The 24017-nt window shown below is 40.0% G+C and overlaps 1 protein-coding gene across 1 annotated transcript in view; it reads left to right on the top strand.

Moving 5' to 3' along the window:
* NSG2 (neuronal vesicle trafficking associated 2) overlaps positions 1-24017 on the top strand; it is a 70919-nt gene that overhangs the window by 13033 nt on the left and 33869 nt on the right. Inside the window, exon 3 of the mRNA XM_020969159.2 lies at positions 10701-10820. Within this exon, the coding sequence (XP_020824818.1) occupies positions 10701-10820 (120 nt within the window). The remainder of the gene's footprint in view (positions 1-10700; positions 10821-24017) is intronic.

A 24017-nucleotide genomic window follows, 5' to 3' on the forward strand; every position in this document is an offset into this window, starting at 1 on the left:
CTTTGTTCCCTTTGATTCTGTGATACTGCTCTCTCTTGGTACTCCCAGGCCTTCTCTTTGCTCTCTACACTCTTTCCCTTGATGACTTCAGAGACTCTCATGAATTTAAGTTATCTTTTTTACACAGATAACTCTTTTTTTGTTCTTTGGTAAAGGGCTGACTCTCTGGAGAAAGGAGTGGGAGTGATATAGTTGGAGTGTCAAATCCTTGAAGGCAGGAATTACTTTATTTTATTTATTGTATTCTAAACCCTTGGCATATTATCATGCATACAGTTAGCATTTAATATTTATTTAAATTGATTTAAAACACTACTTTCGTATACATACTTTCAGAGTGTTCTCTGCTTTATACCCTCTTGAAGTCATCTAGGTGGTGCAGTGGATAGAGTACTAGGTCTGGCATCAGGAAGACCTGAGTTCAAATCTGTCCTCAGCTACTTTCTAGCTGTGTGACCTTGGGCAAGTCATTTAACTTCTGTTTGCCTCAGTTTCTTTAGCTTTAAAAGGGGAATAATAATATCTACCTCATAGGGTAGGTTTTGAAAAAAGTTCTTTCCAAGTACTGAAGTGCCATATACAAGAAAGCAGTTATTACTATTTATAACTTTATGACATTGGCCAAATAATTTCCCTTCTCTGAATCTCAGTTTCCTCATCCCTAAATAGAAGAAGTTGGATTATGTGGTCTCTAAGACACTTTTCGATCTCTGATATTCCAAGATCAGATCTATGACATCACCTTTTTATCCATTCCAAGTGACTTACAGTTCTTTCTGTCAAACAATATAAGTGAGCTTTTGTTGTCTTTTTTGGTCAGGTGGACAGACTCATCATCTGATATCATGTCTAACAGCAACATCATTTTGTAGAAATTTTTGGATAAAGTGGTAATATACACCAAACTGATTCACAATAAATAAAACCCATGCAAATGGAAGTTAATGTCCTGAAGGCCACAGGGAGAAATAGCAGAAGCAGTTAACAAGATGGTGCATATTTGAGGCAGAAACAGACTGGTGCTGTTGAATGTGAGAATTAGTTTCTTAATATTGAAACGGATGCCACTATTTTCTCCAAACCTCTTTCTAGACATTTACTTTTGTCCTTTTGAGTGTTTTTTTTTCCTTCCCTGATATTGAAACCTCTCACATGGATGTCAGAATCTCAAAGCCGTGTTTATAAACAGAAATGGTAAAAATGTGATGAGTGATAGTAGAGCACAAACCAAAAGTTAGTAAGACTGTGAGTCTTTTCTAATTTATTCCCCTTCTCTGGGCTTTACCAGTTAAGTGCAAAGGAAGAAATTGTTTATATACCTCAAAAATTTATCTACATCTAGATCTATTAGAATCTATATTAAGCATATGAGTGGAATCAGAAAAGGAGATAATAATGTTGTGTGAAAAAATATGGCAAAGTGCTTATGTATGGCTGTGGCAGAATCATGTGGGACTAAAGGATTGAGACAGTAGGGTTCATCTTTAACCGTTTCTCTCTAGCTCCCCCAAGTCTTCCACCCAGAACCATGGATATTCTGTCTTTGAATCCATTTGCTGTTAGGGCAGACCAAGCAACTTGCATCTGAGACTATCAGGGGAAGATCCTCAGAGTCATATAGCAACACCATTCACAGCTACTTCAGCCCTTGCCTTTCTTCTGGGTGAAAAAAAAAACCCAGCATAGAAATTCAACAAACACCAATGACCTAATCAATGACCAAGAATTTATTAAGCACTAACCATGTGCCAGGCATTGTTCTAGGTGCTAGGGATATAAGTACAAAGAATGAAACAATCCCTACCCGGAATGGGCATAAGACCGATGGGTGTATCTGCACAGAGGCCTGCCCCTGTGAATTTACGCAAGTGATGTGCGCCTCAGCCTCTCCACACATATCTAAGGTCCAACATTCTATGTGCTATGGTCCTTATGACTCTGACATTCTACGAGCCTGTAGATCTGTGATCTTGCCATCTGCAGATGATGACAAGATTAGTGACTCTGCACTAGCCAGTTCTGCTTTTGCTCTTCAGATGTGGCCAGGCCCAGTCATAGCTGGTTCCGTTATTTCTGCTGTCCTTGACTTGGGCTCTTTCCACCGTACCATGCTCCTTCCCTCAATCTACCAAGCTCTGTCAGTTCTCCTGCCAGGCAGTGTGTTTATTGAGCACTTAACTCTGTACTGGGAACCAGACTGGTTGACTAGAGGTGTATGAATAAAGAGGGCCAGCGTAGATGGAGGGAGAAAGGAAAAGATGGATATGAAAGCAAGAAAATTAAAAGAAAGCAACCCCTGACCTCAAGGATTTTAAAGCTAATTTGTTTCCTTACCTAGACATGAGGGGAATAAAGACGCAAAAACAGTGCAGGAGATACCATGAATATTCTTCTGTCATTATAAAAAATAGAATATAAGCATACTTTGTCAAAGCATTTTGTAGGTGCTAATGGGCTGTCCTGCATAATTACTAGCACTCTCTTTCCAAAGGGCATACAGGAAGGAGACTAGTTGCCAAGTTAAACTAGAAAGAATTACAGTTTATGTAATTTAAGTAGGATTTCTCTCTAAACATCTTGCGTTTTTAAAAATTGCTTTCAGCAAAAAAGGGCTATAACTAGTATCTCATCTTCATTAAAGGCTGTTCTTTGTGTCTCAATACCACTGACTAAGAGCAGCTGCTACCTTCAGGACATGTGGTGCACTTCCTGAGTGCACCCTTCATGGAATGTCCGCAATGGAAAAGACCTTGGAGGGAATCTGGTCCGACTTCCCAATTTTGTGGATGGGGAAATGGAATGTCAGAGCAGTTGAGTCTCTGTCACACAGCTAGTGAGGGGCAGACACAAATCCAGATGATGCTATTGTACAGTGTTGCATTATAATTAGATCCAAAACAAAGTGCTCTGTGAGGGCTGTGGGGAAGCTGATTACCAATTGGAAGATCAGGGAAGGCATCATTGAAGAGGTGACATTTGGATGGCCTATAAAGAATGGGTGAGAATTTGATGGGTGAAGGGTGGAAAAAGGTAGAGCATTCTAAGTGGGAGTTTGGGAAACAAAGAGAAGACCAATTTGGCTAAAGCATATAGTGTATGGAGGGTAGTACTATGAGATAAAATTGAAAAGGGAGGGTAACAAATTAAACAGATCCTTGAATGCTGCATAGTGTGTCCAGGGCACTGGCGAGTATGAGAGAGATAAAGAGATATGCGGGCCAGTGGGGTAACAGGTCCAGAACCAGTTCCGTTTATTGATCTGAGAGCTAGGGTTTTTATACCCCATTTGCGGGAACAGAACCCAGAGTAGCAAAGGCAAAAGTATCAACAATTATTTTTCTCATGGGAACGGGAACTGGGGGAATTCCCCCCTGAAACGTCTCCTCACTTCCCGGTTATCTTTCAAGGTCCTTCCGTTCTCAAGGGAAAGACGGAGCAAGGGAGGGCTTGGAGAGCCTACGTTCTGACTTAGGTGGCCCTCAGACTAAGGACAGGCTGCAGGTAAAACCTGCCTGGCCTAAATTCTCAAACCCATCAGTACAAGCCCTCTACAATAGTGGACTTCAGATTCATGCATTAGGAAGATTTATTTGGCAGCTATATAAAGGAAAGTTTGGAGAGGGGGAAAAATAGAAGAAGGTAGGAAGGTAGGACTGTTAGGAGCATGTAGACCTCACTATATACATCGTACAGGCAAACAGGTGAGGAGGGCCTGTATTAGGGTAGTAGAAACAAGAATAGAGAGGAAGGAACAGATGATAAGGATATTGCAAAGGTGGAGTGGACTAACACACTTGAAGGGTGAGGGAGAGGGAAGAGTAAAAAATAACCTCAAAATTGTAAATATGACAGACTAAAAGAATGGTGGCACGTAGAGTCCTACTTCTTTTAGGTAGAACAGTTCTAGTGGTAAAAATAATAATGTGTAATTTGGGACCCAATTGAGGAGGAGGCATCGATGGCTAGATGTACTGGTCTGGCTCAGAAGAGGTGTTAGGGCTGAATAGATGGATTTTAGGGTCATCAAATACAAAGAGGTAGATGAAGATTGCCAGTGTAGAGAATAAAGAGGACTAAGGACGGATTTTGAGAAACATCCATTTTAAAAGGCTGAGAAGGTATTAGGCAGCCATAGACAGGAACAGAGAAGGAATGATTATACAGGTAGAAGGAGAACCAAGAAAGTGTGGTGTGGGGCTCATCACAGCTCAGAACTCGAGTTCAGAAGATCTGGTAACCTCATCGTCCCTAGGAGCCAGGTTGACAGGTGTTCACCACCCTGCCTGGTTCTGTAGTTGTTTTAAGTGGCATCTGTCTTTTTTTCTTTCTGTTGGGTTTTGTTTGCAATGTCTAGAAATACTGAAAATTTATGTGAATTAATTTTGTATCTTCTAACACTGCTGGAGTTATTGTTTCAATCAATAGTAATTGGCTCTCTAAGAACGCTGTGTCATCTGTGAAAAGGTATAGTTTTGCTTCCTATTTGCTTGTGCTTGTTCCATTACTTTCTCTTTATTGCCTTATTGCTATACTTAACATTTTTAACACTGTATCAGATAGTAATGGTGGTAATAGCCATCATTGCTTTACCTTTGCTCTTACTGGAAAGACCTCTAGTTTATCCCTATTACATTTGCTTATGGTTGTTAGTTTTTATGACGAGTCTATTTCTTCATGTAATAATGTTTTTATTTTTTTTTAACAGATAAGGGTGTTATATTTTGTCAGAAGTTTTTTTTCTGAATATGAATATGAAAGATCTTTTTTTCTACTTTTGTGAACAATTTATGTAATATTGGAAATAATTTTTCCTTAAATGTTTGAAAGAATTCACCAAAATCTATGTAGTTCTGGTATTTTTTTCCTTTCTGAATTCATTTATTTTTGTTCAATTTCTTTTTTTCTGAGAGTAGGCTATTTGAATTCTCTATTTTTTATTCTGTTCATCTGATTATTCTATATTTTTGTAAATATTTAGTCATTTCATTTAAGTTGTCAGTTTAATTGGCATATCACTGGATAAAACTGCTTTCCAATAATATCCTTGATTTCTTCTTTATTTGTTGTGAATATCCTTTTTCCATTTTTATAGTTGTAATTTGGTTTTCCTCTTTTAAAAAATCAAATTACCCCATGCTTTATCTATTTGATTATCTACTTGATAACAGTTTCTGCTTCTGTTTACTAGCTCAGTTTTTTTTTTTTTAGCATGTTCTTTAATTTTTTCAAATTTCTATTTTGGTGCTTAATTGGATTTTTAAATTTGTTGTTTTTCTAGGGCTTTTTTTTTGTTGTTGTTCAATGCCCAATTTCCTTAATTTGTCATTTTTCCCTTTTGTTGATTAAAGAGTTTATGGATATAAATTTCTTACTATGGATTGCTTTGCCTGCATCCAACAAATTTTTATATGTTGTGTTATTGTTGTTATTTTCTTTGATGAAATTGTCTATCACTTCTATATTTATCCTTTGACCTGCCAGTTCTTTGTGATTAAGTTATTTAGTTACCAATTAATTTTTAATTCTCTCTTCTGTGGCCCTTTGCTTCATAATTTTTATGCCATTGTGGTCGATAAAGGATATGTTTAACATCTTTGCTTTTCTGCCAGTGTCTGAAGTTTTTATGTCCTAATAGATGATCAGTTTGTAGAAGGGAAATAGACAACTATTAACTATGTGCCCTTCTTTCCCTTTCCATTTAGAAATCACCAAAGATCTATTGTTTCTAGCTTTTCTAAAATTCTTTTCAGGCCTTTAAGTCCTTTCTTGTTCCTTTTTATTTTATGTAATTGGACAAAAGGTATATTGATGTTCTCCACTACTATCATTTTACTATTTTTTCCTAAAATTTCTTTAACCTTTAAGCACTTAGACGCTATACCATTGGGTACATTTATCTTACCTTCAATCATATGTAATTTTCCTGTTTATTTCTTTTCACTGTTTGCTTTTTCCTTTGACCTGTCCAAGATTATGATTACTATCCCAACTTTTTTTTTAAAGTTACAACTGAAGCATAATAGTTTTCCTTATACCTATTATTTATATCTGTATTCAGTGTGCTACATAAGCTCTGTTTATTTTTCAGTGTGTTTCTTACAAAAAACGTATTGTTTGATTCTACTTTGTAGTATGTTCTGCTACCCATTCCACTTTGATGATTGAGTTCATCTGATTCATGGTCGTGGTGAGGATGGTTAACTGTGTATTTCTTGTATCTTGTTCTCTGACACTTTTTCCTCTCTTTGGTCGCCATATCCTCTTCATACAATAAAGGATGATGAATGAGAGGTCGTGTGCGCAGAACTAGTGACTTGTCCTTGATGCAGTCTGCGGCTCCATCATCCTCCCTTCCCCGGCACATATGTACCCTTTATCTGCCAATGTTCACGTGATTAGTCAATGTAGGAGGTAGGATTTGAATTCTGATCTCTTAATCTTTCCATTACCAACTAGTGCCTCCCGACAAACGATTATCATGAGCTTATATTCAAGGTTATTTTGACTCACCCTTTCTTAACACCCTTTAAGTTCCTCCTGCCCTCCAACCCTGCCCTACATGATCCATCACCTGAAGTTGGAGTTTGTTTTGCTTGTGACTTATCTTTTCCTAAAGATGCGTTGTTGTTGTTGTTGTTGTTGAGTTGTGACTGACTCTTTGTGACCACATTTGGATTTTGGTTTTGGTTTGTTTGTTTTTGGCAAAGATACTAGAGTGCTTTGCCATTGCATTCTCTAACTCATTTTAAAAGTGAGGAAACTGAGGCAAACGCTTGCAAATGACTTGCCCAGGGTCACACAACTAATAAACGTCTGAGGCCAGATTTGAACTCAGGAATAGTCTTCCTGACTCCGGGCCTAGTGTTCTATCCACTGAGCCATCTTGCTGCCCCTTCCCTGAATACATCCCTCCCTTTTACTCTTTCGTCTCCTCGTTCCTTCCTATTTCCATGCTGAATTGAATGTATTTCTGTATTGAACTCTTACATTCTTCTGACCTCACCACTTATTTGAAACTACATTCTTCAATATTACTAGTGATTCGTTCACTGCTAAATCCAAGAACTTTGTCTTCTTCTTGACTTTCTTATCTTTCTCCAGCTTTTGACACTATTGACCACTCCCTTCACTTGCTCCCTTACCAGCCTGCTGCCCCTGTTCTCTCTTCCTTGGCTTCAGTGACATTGCTCTTCCTTATTCTTCTACCTGTAGGACCATTTCTGCTCACTCTCCTTTGCTCGGTTGTCCGTCTCCCACATATTATTCACGAGTGTCCTCTCGGGCTCTTTCCAGGGACTTCTCTCTATATAGCTGCTCTTTTGGTCATCCTCGACTCGCCCCTTTCCCTCCTGCCTCGTAGCCCGTTAATTTTCTGGCCTTGTTGATTCTACCTTTGCCACGTTTGTTCCCTCTTCTCCCCTCACATGGCCACCCACCTTACACGGCCCGTAGCACAGGATACTGCATCATGATGTAACAAACGGCACACTGGGTTTGGAATTTGGAGATGTTTTTTAATCCCAGCCCATCTACTCATTATCTGTGTAAATGACTTGAGGAAGTTGATCAGACTCGGTCTTCATGATAAAAGGAGGGTGGATTTGGGGGCCTGTGAGGTCTCTTCTATCATCAAGTGCATGATCCTATGATTCCAGACTTGGATTCTCACCATGGCCTTGTCACTGCTCTTAGGATTTCATTCTTTTTCTTCTCTAGTCCATCCTCCATGTGGCTACTTAAGTCATTTTCCTAACCATATGTCTGACCATGTCACTTACCTGCTCAAAAGTCTTTAGTGGCTCACTGTTGCTTCAAATATAATATACAGTGTCTCTTCCCCACCCCCATCTCCCCAAGCCTGGCTTTAAAGGTCATTCATAATCAGACTCCAACCTGTCTTTCTAGAATATTTCACATTACTTCTCTGAAGGCATTCTGTTTTTTTGGGCCAAAATTGGTCTAGTAGATGAACTCCGCATCCTGTGTTCAGGCCTTAGCATAAAGGGATGTACTCCCTCCTTCCTCACCTCCGCCTCTCTGAATCCTTATCTTCCTCAGCTCTCATTCAGTTGCGATTTCCCACAGGAAGCTTTTCCTGAGAATTCATACCTGCGCTGATGGTTAGTTCTCTCTCCACCCTCAAAGTGCCTTTTACTTATCTGCGTGCATCTTGTAACTCTTCTCCCCCCTTTCCGAATGGAATGTAAGCTCTGTGACAGAAGGAACTGTATCAGTTTTGTTTTTGTTTCTTTAGCACCTGAACAGTGTCTTGCACTGTCCAGCAGGTACTTGATGAACTTTTTTTTTTTTACATTAAATGTCTTTTCTTCTTTGACCAGAGGACAAATATCTACAATGATGTGTAGTTTTGTGGAATGGGAGAGGGGTGCTGGAAAAGCTCATATATTCTCATGCATCTCATTGTAAATAAAGGGAGTTGTTTAGGGGGAAGGTAAGACTTGGGGAAGAAGAAAGGAAAAAAAGGCTTGGGACAGACTTTAGAGATTATGATAAGGAATCAACAAGCAAGAATACATTGTTTAACAGCACTGAGGTTCCAGATGGAGTTATTTAGCATAAATTCTTAGTGGATGAGTTCAGCTTCCTTTGGTGCTTTAGGTTTGGAAGAGGCTGAGATAAAATTTAATTTTGAACTTTTGTGGGTGAGTAATCTGAGGCCCAGAGTGGGGAAATAACTTGCCCACTGTCACACAATCAGTAAGTCACAGAGCTGGAATGTTGCCCCAAGATCTTTTCACTCCGAATTCACTGCTTTTTTTTCAGCCTTCCACACTGTGGAATTCCTGTCCGTCCTGTGAAGCCCGGCAGAAAAGCCCCCACTTGCAGGAAGCTCTTCTTGAAGCCATTAGGAATTAGTGACCTCTCACATAGCTGTTGTTGGCTGCTTCCTCTTGCCCTTGTGTGTCATTTTTCATTACAGTTATCTGCGTTGATATCCTATTTGCTATCTGAGGCCAAGGAATACATCTAACCTACGCTTTGCATATCTCCTGTGGCCTAGTAGGCGCATAATAATATTTACTGAATTACATTTAACCGTAGGGGCCACAGGGTAGGGACATAATTCTAGTTGTTCATGTCTCTTAAGACTTGGATAGTTAGCTTAGCCTTGAATAGCATTCCCTGGAATCTGGAAATTATTATATGTAGTTACTTGTGTAGCAAATCGTCCTAATAGCAACAGTAATGAGAGAAGCAGCATGGTATAGAGTCGGGAAGACCTGGGTTTGAGTCCTTCCTCTGACATAATGGCTGTGTGACCCTGGGCAAGTCATTGAATGCCAGGCAACTGTCTAAGACTAGAAGTTGCAGTTCGGGTCTGATCTTTGTTGTTGGAGGATGCTCCCCCCATCGATTCATTATAACCCCAATCCTCAGAGAACCCCACCTTGATCCATTCATTCTGTCTAACTTTTGTCTCAGATTTCTCCTCCCTTATAATGATAAGCTAAACTTATTTAGTTACATAAGAAGTAGCAAAGGCTCTCTACAGAAGTACCCCCACTTCATTTCTCTCACTTTCTCCTTGCCCTGCAGTCTAACTTCCTATCTCATCATTCAACTGAAACAGCTCTTTCCAAAGTTACCGATGATATCTTAATTGCCATATTCAATGGCTTTTTATCAATTCTCATTCTTCTTTACCTTCCTGCAGCCTTTCACATCACTGATCATCCTTTTCTTAATTCTAAGTTTTCAGCTCCTTTGGATTCAACTATCATCTTTATTCTAACAGTTCCCAGATCCTCTCTCTTGACCTCTTTGACCTCATACCTCCAACTCCCTACTTTGCAGATAAAAACTGCATGTCCAGCAGAAATCTTAAATACAGTGTGTCTACAGCTGAACTCACCATCTTTCTTTAAGTCTTCTCCTCTTCCTGAATTTCCTATTATTGCTGATTATACTATCCTCCCAGTCTTCCAGGCTTGCAACCTAAGTGTCATCCTTAATTCTTTACTCTATCTTCCTCCTCCCCCTCCCCATTCAACCCATTGCCAAGTCTTGTCAATTCTACCTTGGTGTCATCTGTTATATGCTCTACTTTTTCTCCTCTGACAGCTGCCACTGTAGTGCAGGATCTTGTCACTTCCTCTCTGTCTTCCTCAAGGCTCTCCCCACTCCAGGCTATCTTTCATGCAGCTGGTAAATTGATCTTAAAGTATAGGTCTGACCATGTCCCCCTCACCAATCAATAAATTCCAGTGGTGCCCTATTACCTTCAGGATCAAATATAAAACCCTTTGGCATTCAAAGCTCTTGAAAAGCTGGTCCCTTCATGTCTTTCCAGTGTTCTTATATCTTACTCCCTGCAATGTATTCTGTGATCAATTGACATTAGCCTCCTTGAATTTCTTGTGCGAGAGACCTCATCTGAATCTATGCCTTTTCATTGGCTTTTCTTCTTTCCTAGAATGCTGTCCTTCCCAGTCTCCACCTCCTGGCCTCTCTGGCTTCCTTCAAGTCCCAGCGAAAATCCTCCTTTCAACAAGAAGCCTTTCCCAATACCCCTTAATGCTAGTGCCTTTCCACCGCTGATTATCTCCAATTTATTCTTTCTGCATTTTGTTTGCACATTCTGACAATCAAAGAAATAAATTATTTTTTGGATCAAATATATGCAAAATGTGACTACCTACTGAAAAGCTAAAAACAGTAATGATGTATAAATATTTCAGGTGATTGTGAAGACAAGGACAGAATACCAGCCTGACCAGAAGAATAAAGGAAAACTCCGGGTGCCAAAAATTGCTGAGTTTACAGTCAGTTTTACTGATGGAGTAACAGAAAGATTAAAGGTAAGATGGGCTACACAGTCAGCTCTGGCTTCTCTATACAAAAATAGCAGGCCTTGGCATATGTGACACAAAATGATCAAGATTACCTTCCACGATTGCCTTAAGTCCTCCATGTTAGATTCATTGATAAAGACAAAAGAGTAAGAGAATTTGGTCCTGCCACATCCTCTCCTGTCATATTTCTCACTCACACACTGAGTCCATTTTCCATATTTCCTTGCTCATTCATTCATGCATTCAACAATGAGGCAGAGTGGGATAGTAGAAAGAGCCTTGGGCTCAAGTTTTGTTTTTGTACTGATTAGCTAGATGACCTCTTAGGTCACTTCCCTTCCCTTGCCCTTAGTTTCTTCATCTGTAAAATGAAGGAATGGGACTGAAACATCTGAAGGTCTCTTCCTGCTTTAATATCCTATAATTTGGACTTCTGTGACTTCCCTAAGGTACCATGTTTTGAGTATGTTTACTTCCCTTCTCTCTTTTCACATGGCCAACCCCTTTCCCACTGCCACAGTGGTGAGATGTCACACTGCCAAAACCAAGTTTATTATTTTTCCCACTGGTAGAAGCCTTCTGAACTGCTATTCACTCACATAAGAGATAAGACATTCAGCCCTTAATACAGCCCTAAATGTTATCAATCCATCAGTAAACATTATTAAGCACCTACTATAGGCCAGGTACTGTTTTAAGTGATAGGGATACGAAAAGAGACAAAAGACAGTACCTGCCCACAAGGAGCTTACAATTGGACAGTGGAGACAACATGCAAATAAAAATATAGAAAGCAAACTATATACAGATCAATGCAAAATAGTTAATGTACCTATATGTGAACATCAGAGGGTAGAAAGGCTGTGTGGATGGCTCTGGGCTCTGCCCCCTTATAGATGGTGCTGAAGACAGAGGCATCGAAGTTTTCTTTAAGAACTGTCATCTTTTTCTGTATGTATGTGTGCATTGGTGAATTGGCACCAAACTTATCTATCATATTTGACTTGAATTTTGTTATGTTTAAATTTGACCTCATTGACATTATTGTGGCTGTCATGTACTATTGTTCTTATGGCTATTTTTTTCTTCTCTTCCTCTGTCACTGCATGTAAGTCATACCATGTTTTTCTGATTTCTTCATATTTGTCAGTCCTTATGGTACCATCGCCCAGCTTGATTATGATACTTGTGAAGACATAGAATGTTCCAGTGGAAAGGGGTTTTTGAAAACAATTAGCACAACAACCTCATTTTACACACTAGAAAACTGAGGCCCAGAGGGAACTAGTGGCTTGTTCAAGGTCATCCAGCTTTCCCTCCTCTTCCTAATAGTCATAACAAATAGATGGCATTTACAAAGGGTTTTACAAAAGCACTTTGTTTACATTATCTCATTAGATTCTCACATTCCTATAAGGTAGGCACTACAAAACCCTTATTCTACAGAGGAGGACAGTGAGGCTCAGAAGAGCTAGTTGTCCATGGTCATCTAACTACTGGCAGAGCTAGGACTCAAATCTGGGTCTTCTGATTCCAAAATCATTGCTTTCTTTACTATCCTACATTGTAATTATAGCCTTGATGGTTATAGTTCCCAATTAACTTGTATAGAATGAAGAAGAGTTAAGGAGGAATGGATCTTCCCTATATAGTGATTGATTCTTTTTTTCCAAAAGACACTCAAGAGCTATGTGTGTGTGTGTATAAACACCTACATTTTCCTACTTTAGGTGTTGGTCATTTTATCAGTGTAGGTATGACAAGATTACAAGACCTAGCCATCAAGTGTGTCTGTGGCTAAAGATGTCATCATCCTGTAGCCACACTAGTCTTGAGTCTCTCTAAACTCTGCTCGGTTGGTCATTGGGTGACGTATCTATTGGAAGCTTTTCCAACTGGCTGGGATCTGCTGTAGTGTGTCTCTAGGGTCACCTTCATGCCACACTGAAGAAGACTTTCATAGTTGGTCTTTGCTATGTCATATGCAAACCCACATATGACTATCAGTTATTGACTTGCAAAATGAGTGCTCATGGTGAAATAATTCACGTTCCTCTGTCCTCCATGACTCCTAGCTTTCTAATCACCTATTTTCAACATCAAGACTGAAAGACAAATACAAATTTCTTGATTATCAGACATACCAAAACATTTTAAAAAAATATAAGGTAAGAAGAAATTGGGTCTTTCGGCTATTGTTGTTTAAGGAATAGAGGTCCATTTGGAGAATGATGGGATTGGAATATCGTAGATCTGGAGTGGAAAGGGACTTCAGCCCAGCCCTTTCATTTTATAGACGAGGAAAATGAGGCCAAGGAGGTTAAGTCCCTTGATCACAGTCACATAAGTAATAGGTGTCATAACTGGGGTTAGAACTTAGGCTTTCAGATCCAAGGCCATAGCTCATTCAGTTGTACCCTTTGTATCATCCTTTGCTAACATTTGCATAATTCACTATTAGGTTGTGAAATCAGAGAAATGAACTATGGCTTTGTGTAGTGGAAGAAGGGAGGAAAGGAATGATTTTTTTGTGGGCAGCAAAGTGGCAGCTGGGAAGCATGTGATCTTGATCTGGGTATAAGTGTGGCTAATAGATGTAGAGAAAGCTAATGATTGCCATAGAAAGCAACAGGATTAGTGATAGGTTAGATAGATATAAGGGAGGAAAAGATGGCTTAGAAGTTTCTTTTTGAAGATTCCAGAATGATGGAGGATTATGGAGGGATGACAGATTCAATTCATTTCTGTCCAGTTCAAATAACATTTATTAAATGCCTACTGTATACAAGGCACTAGGGATAGATAAAAAATGAAACAATTCCTGCCTTCAAAGAGTTTATAATGTAATGGCAAGGGGAGATATAGGGGTGGGTGTTGGAGTAAGGATACATGTATGCAGATAAATATAATATGGTATAGTGGTAAGAGCACTGCATTTCGAGTCAGAAGACCTGGATTTAAATCCTGCACCCTGCTGCTTATTACCTATGTGACTTTGGGAAAGCCCTTTAACTTAGTTTTGCTTATCTGTAAAGTGTGGGAATCATATCTAAATCTTTTCAATTAATTAAGTATCTAGTATGTTTAAGGTGCTTTACTAGGTGTGTTGAACATAGAGGAGAAAAAGAAAACACAGTCCTTGCCCTCAAGGAGCTTACATTCTATCTGCGGAAATAATATACTTATGTAAGCATATACACCATAAATTCAAGATTATTTTGGGAGGATGGGGGGAAGCACTAGCAGGTAGGGAAATCAGGAAAAGCTTCATGTAGAAGGTACTACTTGAGCTGAGCTCCATATAGAAGCAATGCTAAGAAGTGGAAGTGAGGAGACAGTGAATTCCAGGCAAGTGGCACAGCCATTGCAAAGGCTGGGAGAGGAGAGGTGAATGTCATGTATGAATAATGGCAAGGAGGCCAGTTTGACCAAACCATAGAGTGTAAGAGAGGTATACTATATTTTAAAGTCAGAAAGGTAAGCTGGGGCCAGGTTGTAAAGGGTTTTAAATGCCAGATAGAGTAATTTGTATTTCTAGCATTAAATCCTATGTTCCTGTGACAGAAGCAATGAAGAGACACAGAAAAGGGTTGTGAGAAATAGGAGCAGGGAGATATTAGTTTCAACTGAGGGAAGACTTAATAATAGAGGAGATAGTACCTGAGTGATGTCTTGAAGGAAGAGAAGGGTTTAGACAGGGAGAATATTGTAGGCGTGGGGAATGCTCAATACAAGTTCACAGAGTCTTTGCTGTGTTTAGTTTGTGCTTACAGGGAGACATATAGATAGAGATCAGTGCTTAGTGGATTGAACCAAGGACAATTTGGTCATAAAAAAGTAGATATAGGTTAGAAGAGGAGATTGAGACGGAGTGCTGTGTGAAATTTGAGTGAGACAGAAGTTGCTTTCACCTGGGGATGCCAGGGAAGGCTTGACAGAAGAGATGGCATCGTATTTAGGTCTTGAAGGTAGAAAGAGAGGGATTTTAACAGACATTGATCAGAGGAAGGCAGCCCATTTCAGGCATGGGGGATGCAATAAGAAAAGGAATGGAGACAGAGCACAGTGAAAACAGGAGTCTCTGAGGATGGTAAACAGTCTCACAGAAGTAGAAGCTGGAGTATATGAAAGAGAATAGCATCAGGTAAATTTAATTTAGTCTGGCAATAGTTCAGACTTCTTTGATCAACTACATTGGGAGTTTCTCATCTTTAAGGAGTGGCCCTTGTATGCCTGCACTATCACTGATAATTAATGATTATTTGGAGAGGTGGTAAAACTAATTAAATTAGCATGTCATCTACTATCCTTTTTTGCCTCTGTGTAAGATCACAGTCCCTGCTCACACTATCCTTTGAGAGTGGGAAGGGACCTTAGAGACCACCAAAACCAGTCTCAGATCTTTCTTTCTTTCTTTCTTTCTTTCTTTCTTTCTTTCTTTCTTTCTTTCTTTCTTTCTTTCTTTCTTTCTTTCTTTCTTTCTTTCTTTCTTTCTTTCTTTCTTTCTTTCTTTCTTTCTTTCTTTTCTTTCTTTCTTTCTTTCTTTCTTTCTTTCTTCTTTCTTTCTTTCTTTCTTTCTTTCTTTCTTTCTTTCTTTCTTTCTTTCTTTCTTTCTTTCTTTTTTGGTTAGGCAGTGGGGTTAAGTGACTTGCGCAGGGTCACACAGCTAGTAAGTGTTATGTGTCTGAGGCCGGATTTGAACTCAGGTCCTCCTGAATCCAGGGCTGGTGCTCTATCAAATTTTTCCACAGAATATTTTGAAGCCTAAAGTGTATTAACAAAACACATAAATGCTAACCCAGGCATTAGGGTCATGGTTATGGGGTAGTAGAGAAGGAATGCTGTTTCTTGAGGAGAATGGAAGTTCAGGAAATTTTACAGTGCAGTAAATGGCAAGCTGATCTTTTAGTCAGAAAGTCCTCCTATCCCCACCATATAATGTACCATCTGTATTACCAGGATCAAGTTACTTATCTTTGAGTGCTCAAGTCAACTTTCTCAGATTATAAATTACAGAAGAATTATAGATCTGCTTGGTGGAAGGGTTTTACATACTGGGAGGTCTTTACTCTGTTGATGTTGTAGTGCAGAAATTTTAAAAAGCACACACTTACTATTTTATGACTAGCATTACAATTTTCCCAAGTCTTCTGAGAAGCAGAGTTTGGGGAACTTTAATTCAGTCAAATCCCTTCATCTTCAGGATGGGAAAACTAAAATCCAGAAAGAGGAGAACATGCACATCATAGAAAAGAATTCATAGTCATAGAGGAAAGAGAAAGAGATTTAATAATGTCCTTATTTTTACAACATATAAGTAATTACAAATTGAACTAATTTTTTTTTTGAGGAAGAACTTCCTCTGTTTTTATTTTTAAAATTGTCTTAGCAATTCCTTTTGTCCTTTTATTTCTGACATTCAGACATTCGTTTCTAAATATGTCCCTTTCTCTTCTCTTATCGTGTTGTATAATAAATACCTTTTTTTGAGGGATTTGTTTTCTTCAGTGCACTTTTTTCCAGTTGGCCAATTGTATTTTTTAAGGACTCTTCTACCTCTCTCATTTGACTTTTAAAATCCTTCTTGAGCTCTTCTAAGAAGGTTTTTTGGGCTTCAGACCAGTTCATAGTCCTTTTTGATGTTGCAGATGTGGGTTTGTTGACAATGTTGTCCTCTTCAGAATTTCTGTCTTGATCTTCACTCTTCTCATAATATAAATCTATGGTACATTTCTTTTTACTCATGGTGTTTCTTGATTCCCTGGCCTTTAAAGAGATTGATCTCTTCTGCTGGGGAACAGAGGGCACTGACCCAAGCTTCTTGTGTTGGGATCCTAGGTCTTGGTCACTGGCTTTGTGTGCTGGGGCCTCTTAAGTTGGCAGTTGTAGGCTGTAGGGTTCTGGCAGCTTACCTGGTGTTGGGCTGGAATCAGCAAGACTGGAACTTTCAGGCAATTCTAGGTTGCCTGCTTTTCCTTTCCTTTAGCTTTCTTCCGCTTCTTTTAGATGGGTGCTGCAGGGTGTTTATCTGCCTGGGCCCTTTGCAGTGCTGCCTCCCTTAGGGTCTGCTGAGGCACTGGGAGGCTCCTTTGCTGTAGAATGCCGAGGCACCTGGTGGTTTTCTGAGCTGATTTCCAGCGGTTCCCCGCCCTCACTGAGGCACTGGGAGGTCCAGGTGTTGGTGTTTGCCTGCTCTGCCACCTGGGCTTCAGGATCTCCTCCTGGTTGGCAGTTGGGGGCTGTAGGGTTCTGACGGCTTACCTGGTGTTGGGCTGCAGTCAGCAAGGCTGGAGCTTTAGTAGGACTCTAGGTTGCTTTCTTCAGCTCCTTTCAGATGAATGCTGCAGGGTGTTTATCTGCCTGGGCCCTTGGCAGTGCTGCTTCCCTTCTTTTTGCTGAGGCGCTGGGAGACCTGTGTGCTGTAGAATGCTGAGTCACCAGGATCTCCTGCTGGTGTGCTAAAGTGACGCTGGGCTGCTGCTCTGCTGCTCCCCGTCTTTCTTCGGGTTCAGCTGTTCTAGGGTTTTTTCTGGGGTGATATTTTCTGGGTGTTCAGAGGTTGATGGGGGGAGGGTGAGGGTGACTACCTTTTTACTCCGCCATCTTGGCTTCCGGAAGCGGAAGCAATGTTAAATATCTTAAAAAGGAAGAAAAAAATAAATCAGTTAATGAGCATTAGTAAGCACTTTCTTTATGCCAGGCGCTGAACTAGGTGCTGAGATCACAAGGGAAAACGAGTCTCTGCTTGAGGAGTGTAGTCGAATGAGGGGGAGACGCGGCCGTATACAGGAAGGTGCAAGCTAGACGCCAGGCTGTTTGGGGGTAGGGAGGGCGCTAGCGCCTGGGGGGTCAGGAAAGACTTCTTCATGGAGAAAGGCTTGTGTCGACTCTTGAAGGAAGCTAGGGATTGGAAGAGAAAGAGGTGAAGAGGGAGTGCGTTCCAGACGCGGGGGGAGCCTCTCCTGTGACGGCGCGGTGTTGGGAAGTGGAGAGCTGTGGCTGAGGCACGGCGAGAAGACGAAGGGGAGCAGCATTCAGGAAAGCCAGGAAAAGTGAATATTTAAAAAGGGCGGGTCAGCAAAAGGCAGTGGCACCGTGACCCTGTCTGAAAGTGTGGGAAATATCCCACCCCAGTTGTCCCCTACGTCTTCAGTTCAGGGAGGGAGGCACAGCTTGCATCCTGGGTCCCTACCTTATCATGATGTAGACTGTGGCCCGAGAACCCGGGCCGAATGGGCAGATTGCTGAGGAGGAGTCTCTGCGTGCTTCGCTATACTCTTCTGCGGGCAGATGCGGAGTCATGTGTCAGGACCATTCCTGAAGGCCTTGTGGCTTGTTAAGATGGGCCAGAGGTTGTATTCTGCTGACTTGGTAGTCAAAATTCCAGGCTTTGATGAGTCCTTAGAGCAGACATTTAATAGAAGCCATCTGTAGATACTTATCCATGTATTCTTTCCTATGAGACTTTGCTTCGATGAAAACCAAAGGTGGAATTCTGCCTTGTGTTTTTAAATCCCTCTGCTCCTTGACCCCATTCTCCTATTTTATTTTGCGTGATTAACCCCACTTGTCACTAAAGCCTTACTCCATCCCTTTTTTAAGCTTGAAAGTGAGTGACCCCTGGTTGATGAAGCCTGGTAGATTGTACCAAGCAAGAATGCCTTTGGGGAATGTCCAAGTGATAGACTTGTGTTGCTGCCTGAGGAGCAGCCTAGATGGGCACAGAGAGGCACAACACGGTCACTTCAGCCTCTAGGTGATGTAAATTGTTAAAATGGCAGCCCGTGAAACAGAGGTAGATACAAAATGGTTCTTATTCCTATTCTGCCTCCCCACCCCCACTCCCACTGTCATCCTTGTTATTTATATAATACTTTTAACATTTGCAGTGCCCTTAACATATATATGTACACACACACACACGCACACTCACACACATGCACACACACACATATACATATACATACACATATGTACATATCCATACACATATCCATACACATATATCCATATCCATATTATATATATATATATATTTTTTTTTTTTTTGGGTGAGGCAGTTGGGGTTAAGTGACTTGCCCAGGGTCACATAGCTAGTAAGTGTCAAGTGTCTGAGGCTGGATTTGAGCTTGGATCCTCCTGACTCCAAGGCCAGAGCTGTATCCACTGTGCCACCTAGCTGCGCCCCCTCATATATTTTCAAATGAGATCAAATTATCTCATTTGATAAATGAGTGCTTTACATGTACTTTATATATATATATATATATATATATAATATATATATATATATATATAAAAATTAAAGTGTTATATAACTATAACATATCTCATTCGAACCTCATGATAACTGTGAGGTGAGTACTGCAGGTATCATTCATTGCCCACACTTTACAGATGAGAAAATTGAGCCTGAGAATGTTTAAGTGTGTCACATACGTGGCAAGTATTATGTCCCAGACAAGACTGGAAGTCAGGTTTTTCTGATTCTAACTCTCCACTACTCCACACTGCTTCTCACATGTGCACTCATAGCGATGGTGTGGCCAAATATGAAATAGGCAGTGCTTGGGGGAAAAAAAAATCACAGCTTTTAGACAGTCCATCAGCATTAATTTAATACTGGCATTCTGAATGTGAAACCTTTGTCCAGTGACCAGTGAGTTGATATGCTACTGGTAGAACTGAGCCCTAACAAGACTGATATTCTCATTATAAATGAAACCAGAAGACATAAAGAAATTGTAACTGAATGAAAACAGATACACATATTTCACTGGTTCTGCTCAAATAGGCAAATAAAGGAGTTGACAGTGTCGGTTTCATCAGATGTACCAAGGCATCCAGAAGATTCCCTCCATAGGACACATGGTCTCTTCATTTTTCAGAGCTCATAATAAGCAAACAAGCATTTATCATGTGCCTACTATGTACCAGGTCTACTACAACTACTGCTATTACTCCTAGCTAACATGTATATAATGCCTCCTACATGCCAGGCACTGTGCTAAGTGCTTTACAATTATTACCTCATTTGATCCTCACAGTGGTCCTGGGAGGTATGTGCTAGTATGATTCCCATTTAATAGATCAGGAAACTGAGGTAGATAGAGGTTAAGTGACCTGCCCTAGTTCACACAAGTAGTGAATGCCTGAGGCCAGATTTGAACTAGGCCCCAAAAAAACCAAAACCAAAAACCACTCTACTTTGAAGGTAATTGCCTCTTTGGTGCCAGTATCTATTGCAGAGCATAAAGTAGCAGAAAAATTCCAAGAATTTAACAAGAGGTTCCAAACCAATTCAACATATATTTTGATACCCTTTAATGGAACTTTGATGTGAAACTGAATATAGGGGAAGATAATGAAAAATGTGGTTAAGGTATGGTTCAAAATTATGACATGAATGAGGCCCAAGTTTTCAAATGTCACTCTTATGAACTTGGATGGAGCTGTTCTCATCTCTTTGCTGTCCAGAAGAGTCTGAATTGGTTTAATATTTTATATGAGACTGACAGGGTGTGACCAACTGTCTTCAGCTAGTCCAAAACCATTTCCTGTGCAGTATCACCCATTTCTCAAGGATTTCACTCATTTGACAACGACTGGGGACTTTTCACATCTTGTCTAATAGCCTTGACTGATCCCCTAGAGATCTTCTCACCTGATAAAGGTATCCAGGAGTAACAACTGGTTAGTTATTTCAGTTGGGCCAGACTGATTGATCATGACCACTTAGGTCAACATTTCAAATGGTTCTAAGAGCAATGGAGAGATGCATGGTAGGTCCAAGTAGGCTCTAGTCTACCAATGATTTGTGTACATGAAATGGCCATATATACATATACATATATATATATGTGTATATATATATATACATATATATATATATATATATACATACATATAAAATTAAAGAAATGCATGATTGTTAAAGGTTTACAGAGTTAAAGGTGGAAGGGCCTTTAGAGGGGTCCAACCCCTTATTTTATAGGTGAAGAAACTGAGCCCTAGAGATATGCAGTGATTCACCCAAAGTTACACAGGTAGTTAGTAGCAGATCTGGATTTAAACCCTGCACCTCTTAACCAAAGGCTGGCATTCTTTCTATTGTACTAAAGATAACAGATGGGTGTCCCAAGTGGTAGATTTGTGCTTATTAATGTTAAAAATGTACTCATTTAATGTTAAAAGATAAAGGATCCCACCATGTTGGATAGATCTTATATAGAAGATCTAATCAATCTGATTGCATAGATTAAGGAGGCACTAGGTTTTGATCTCATTAGTAATATATACCAGGCATATTCACAAACATAGCAGTCACAATGCATCTCCCTGTTCCCCTTAGGATCACCTTCAATTTTGGCTGTTTAAAGAGATCATTACTATATCCCATGACTGAGAGTTATATAATGTTACCAAGAGAATATTGCTATTAAAACATGGGATCATGTTAGGGTCGTTAAAAACAACCTAGTCCATCTTCCTCCTATTCAGCTCTAAGTCCAGTTCATCATTCATCTGCAGTGCCTGATCAGTGTAGACTTAATGATAAACTAACTTAATAAGCTGCCCACCTGACTAAATGTCATAGTCTAAGAGATATCCACGTCTTATCTGCAGGCAGACAGAACACTCACATCGAAAAGATTATGGATACATCAAAGTACAAGCTTTTGCATATCCCCTTGAAGCTTTCTGTGTCCTCCTATCAGCACCCAACCAGAACAGATGCTTTAAAAGTCTTGTTAGGGTCCTGTGACCACTGACCACCAAAGTCCCATATTCCCTGACCCAAGTCTTCCCAAGAGACTCCAAGGAGGGTATGGAAGGTTGGTCAAGGAGTTAATGACTGCTGATCTTGTGACAAAGTCAATATTTTCCACCCCTTCAGTGTTACGTCAGTGACTTCAAGAAGCTTCTCATGCAAGAGTTTTCCAGGGATGCATCAAACACAGTGGGACACAAACATGGGGAAAAGTCACTGAGGTTCACCGAATCACAGAATTTCATAGTCAGAGGAGCCTCCGTGGCCATCAGGCTGACTAGCATCTGTAAAAATGTCTACTCTATCCAAACCTATCCAATAGCTATCCAAACAAAAGTTTCACTAGCTTTTGCTTGAAGACCTCCAGTGAGGAGAATTTGAATGCTCCCAAGGCAGTCATTTTTGGGTTAGCTCCCATTGTTAGAAACTTTTTTTTTCTAACCACAAGCCTAAATGTGTCTCCTTGTAACTTTCACCCCTTGCTCCTTGATTTTCTCTGTGTATTCCAACAGGAATCTGTCCATCCAGATTCCCCAAGTGTCACTGCTCTGTCAATGAGCTCTCTCGCTCCTTCTTTCAACCTAGTCTATTCCATGTCCACAGTATAAGAGCCAGTCTAGTGGGAGTCTAGAGGCCTGGCCTCTCCTTAATTCTGTCTGCTGGCTGTAGGCAACCTCAAAGCCTCAGAGAAGTGGGCACGTCATCAGGATTATTAGCAGCAGTTGCCGCCTTCCCAGTCCCATAGCTCAGTGTTCCACCTTTCCTGATTGTGGTAACCTGTCCAGTGAAACTCCAGCAGCATGCTCATTTTTAAGGTTCCACACAGGTTTCCCATGGCTGGCTGGTTGATAAGTTCCTCTTATATAATGCAGGATCATGGCCTGCTTCATTTTCAAGCTGTTTTTCTTTGTTTAAAATGTGTCCTCATGCTATACCTCTTAGCTCCAAACTATGCTGATGTCATTCTCTCATTAATTGCACAAACCCACTGCCACGTTTGTAATGAGGATGGCTGTAATTTATAGCTTTCTCTCCACCTGGTTCCCCTAAAATTCTCTGTGCCATATTACATTCATAGTCTTCTATTTGCTGACAGAAATGAACCCAGATAACAGATTATATTTTATTACCTTTTGTGCTGGGTTTTTATTACTCTGCGCTTTCATTTAGATGCATATTTTAGGCATGTTATTAACAATCCCTCCCGCTGGTTATGTGCATATCTATTATCTGGTATTGATGAAATTGTTCTGCATGTGCTGTTTGTGGCAGGAAAGCATAATAGTGTTTAACTTTTATTACTTTACTTCTGGCTATGATTGTATTTAAAATATGAATGACAACGCATTCTGTGATTCTGGCTGGCTGTTTCTTGCTGCATTTCATCAGGTGATCTCATTGGATTCTTATGGCAACCTTATCTTCACTAATGGGCTGTTGAAAAGCAAAATATGTTGGATTTTGTTGTTGTTAATTAAAATGAAACATTCTCCACAAGGGAGAAAATAAGCCTAGATTTTTCTCATGTAGAACTCAATCAATGTTTAGATGAGATTCTTGTTAAATCCAACATTATCTTTAAAGCAAAGGACCCTTGGGTCTCAATCTTTTAATAATTAGTAGATCATTAGACTCAGAAAGGATTTTAGAACATAGAATGTAAGAGCTGGACATAGAACATGGATTATCAGAACTGGAACAAAACTTCAGAAATTATCTAGCTGACCCCCTCCTTTTGTTTCATTTTTTGATTTTGTGGAGGCCTTTTATTTTTCAATCAGAGTCACTTTTCATCTGTCCCCTGTAACATTAAACAAAAAAAAGGTATACAAAACCAACTGAGTGATGTTGTCTGACAAAATTCAGTCTTTCTTATTTGCAGGCCCCAGCCTCTTGACCAAGAGGATAGAAATATGTTTTGCCGTGTGAGGCCCAGATCAGTCCTTACAATTAACCAATTTTGCCTGCCTCTTACTGCTGTTTTTATTTATATTATTGTAGCTGTGCACATTGTTCTCCTGACTTTGTACTTAACTCTGCATCAGTGGATACAAGTCACAGCATTACAGATGGTGTAGAGCTAGAAAGGGCCTTAGAGGTTGCCTGGTCTAATCTCATTAAGTTGAAAAAAAGAAACGGAGTCCCAGAGCAGTGACATGACTTGTGCGAGGTCTCATAGGTTATAAGGGACAAATCTCCAATTTACCCCCAGGCCCCTTAACTCTAAATACAATACTTTTCCCACCATACTGCAAGGTCTTCCCATGTTTCCCTGAATTCCTTATATTAATAATTTCTGATGATATAATAATATTACATCACATTCCTACACTATAATTAGTTCAGCTGTTCTCAGGTTCTTATACGTGATCGTCACACTCTTGTCTTTAAAGCCTTCCTTAACCATCCTCCGAGAAAGTTACATCCTCCTT

This window comes from Phascolarctos cinereus, unplaced genomic scaffold, assembly GCF_003287225.1.
Source record: "Phascolarctos cinereus isolate Bilbo 61053 unplaced genomic scaffold, phaCin_HiC Scaffold_2;HRSCAF=192, whole genome shotgun sequence".
Taxonomy (NCBI): domain Eukaryota; kingdom Metazoa; phylum Chordata; class Mammalia; order Diprotodontia; family Phascolarctidae; genus Phascolarctos; species Phascolarctos cinereus.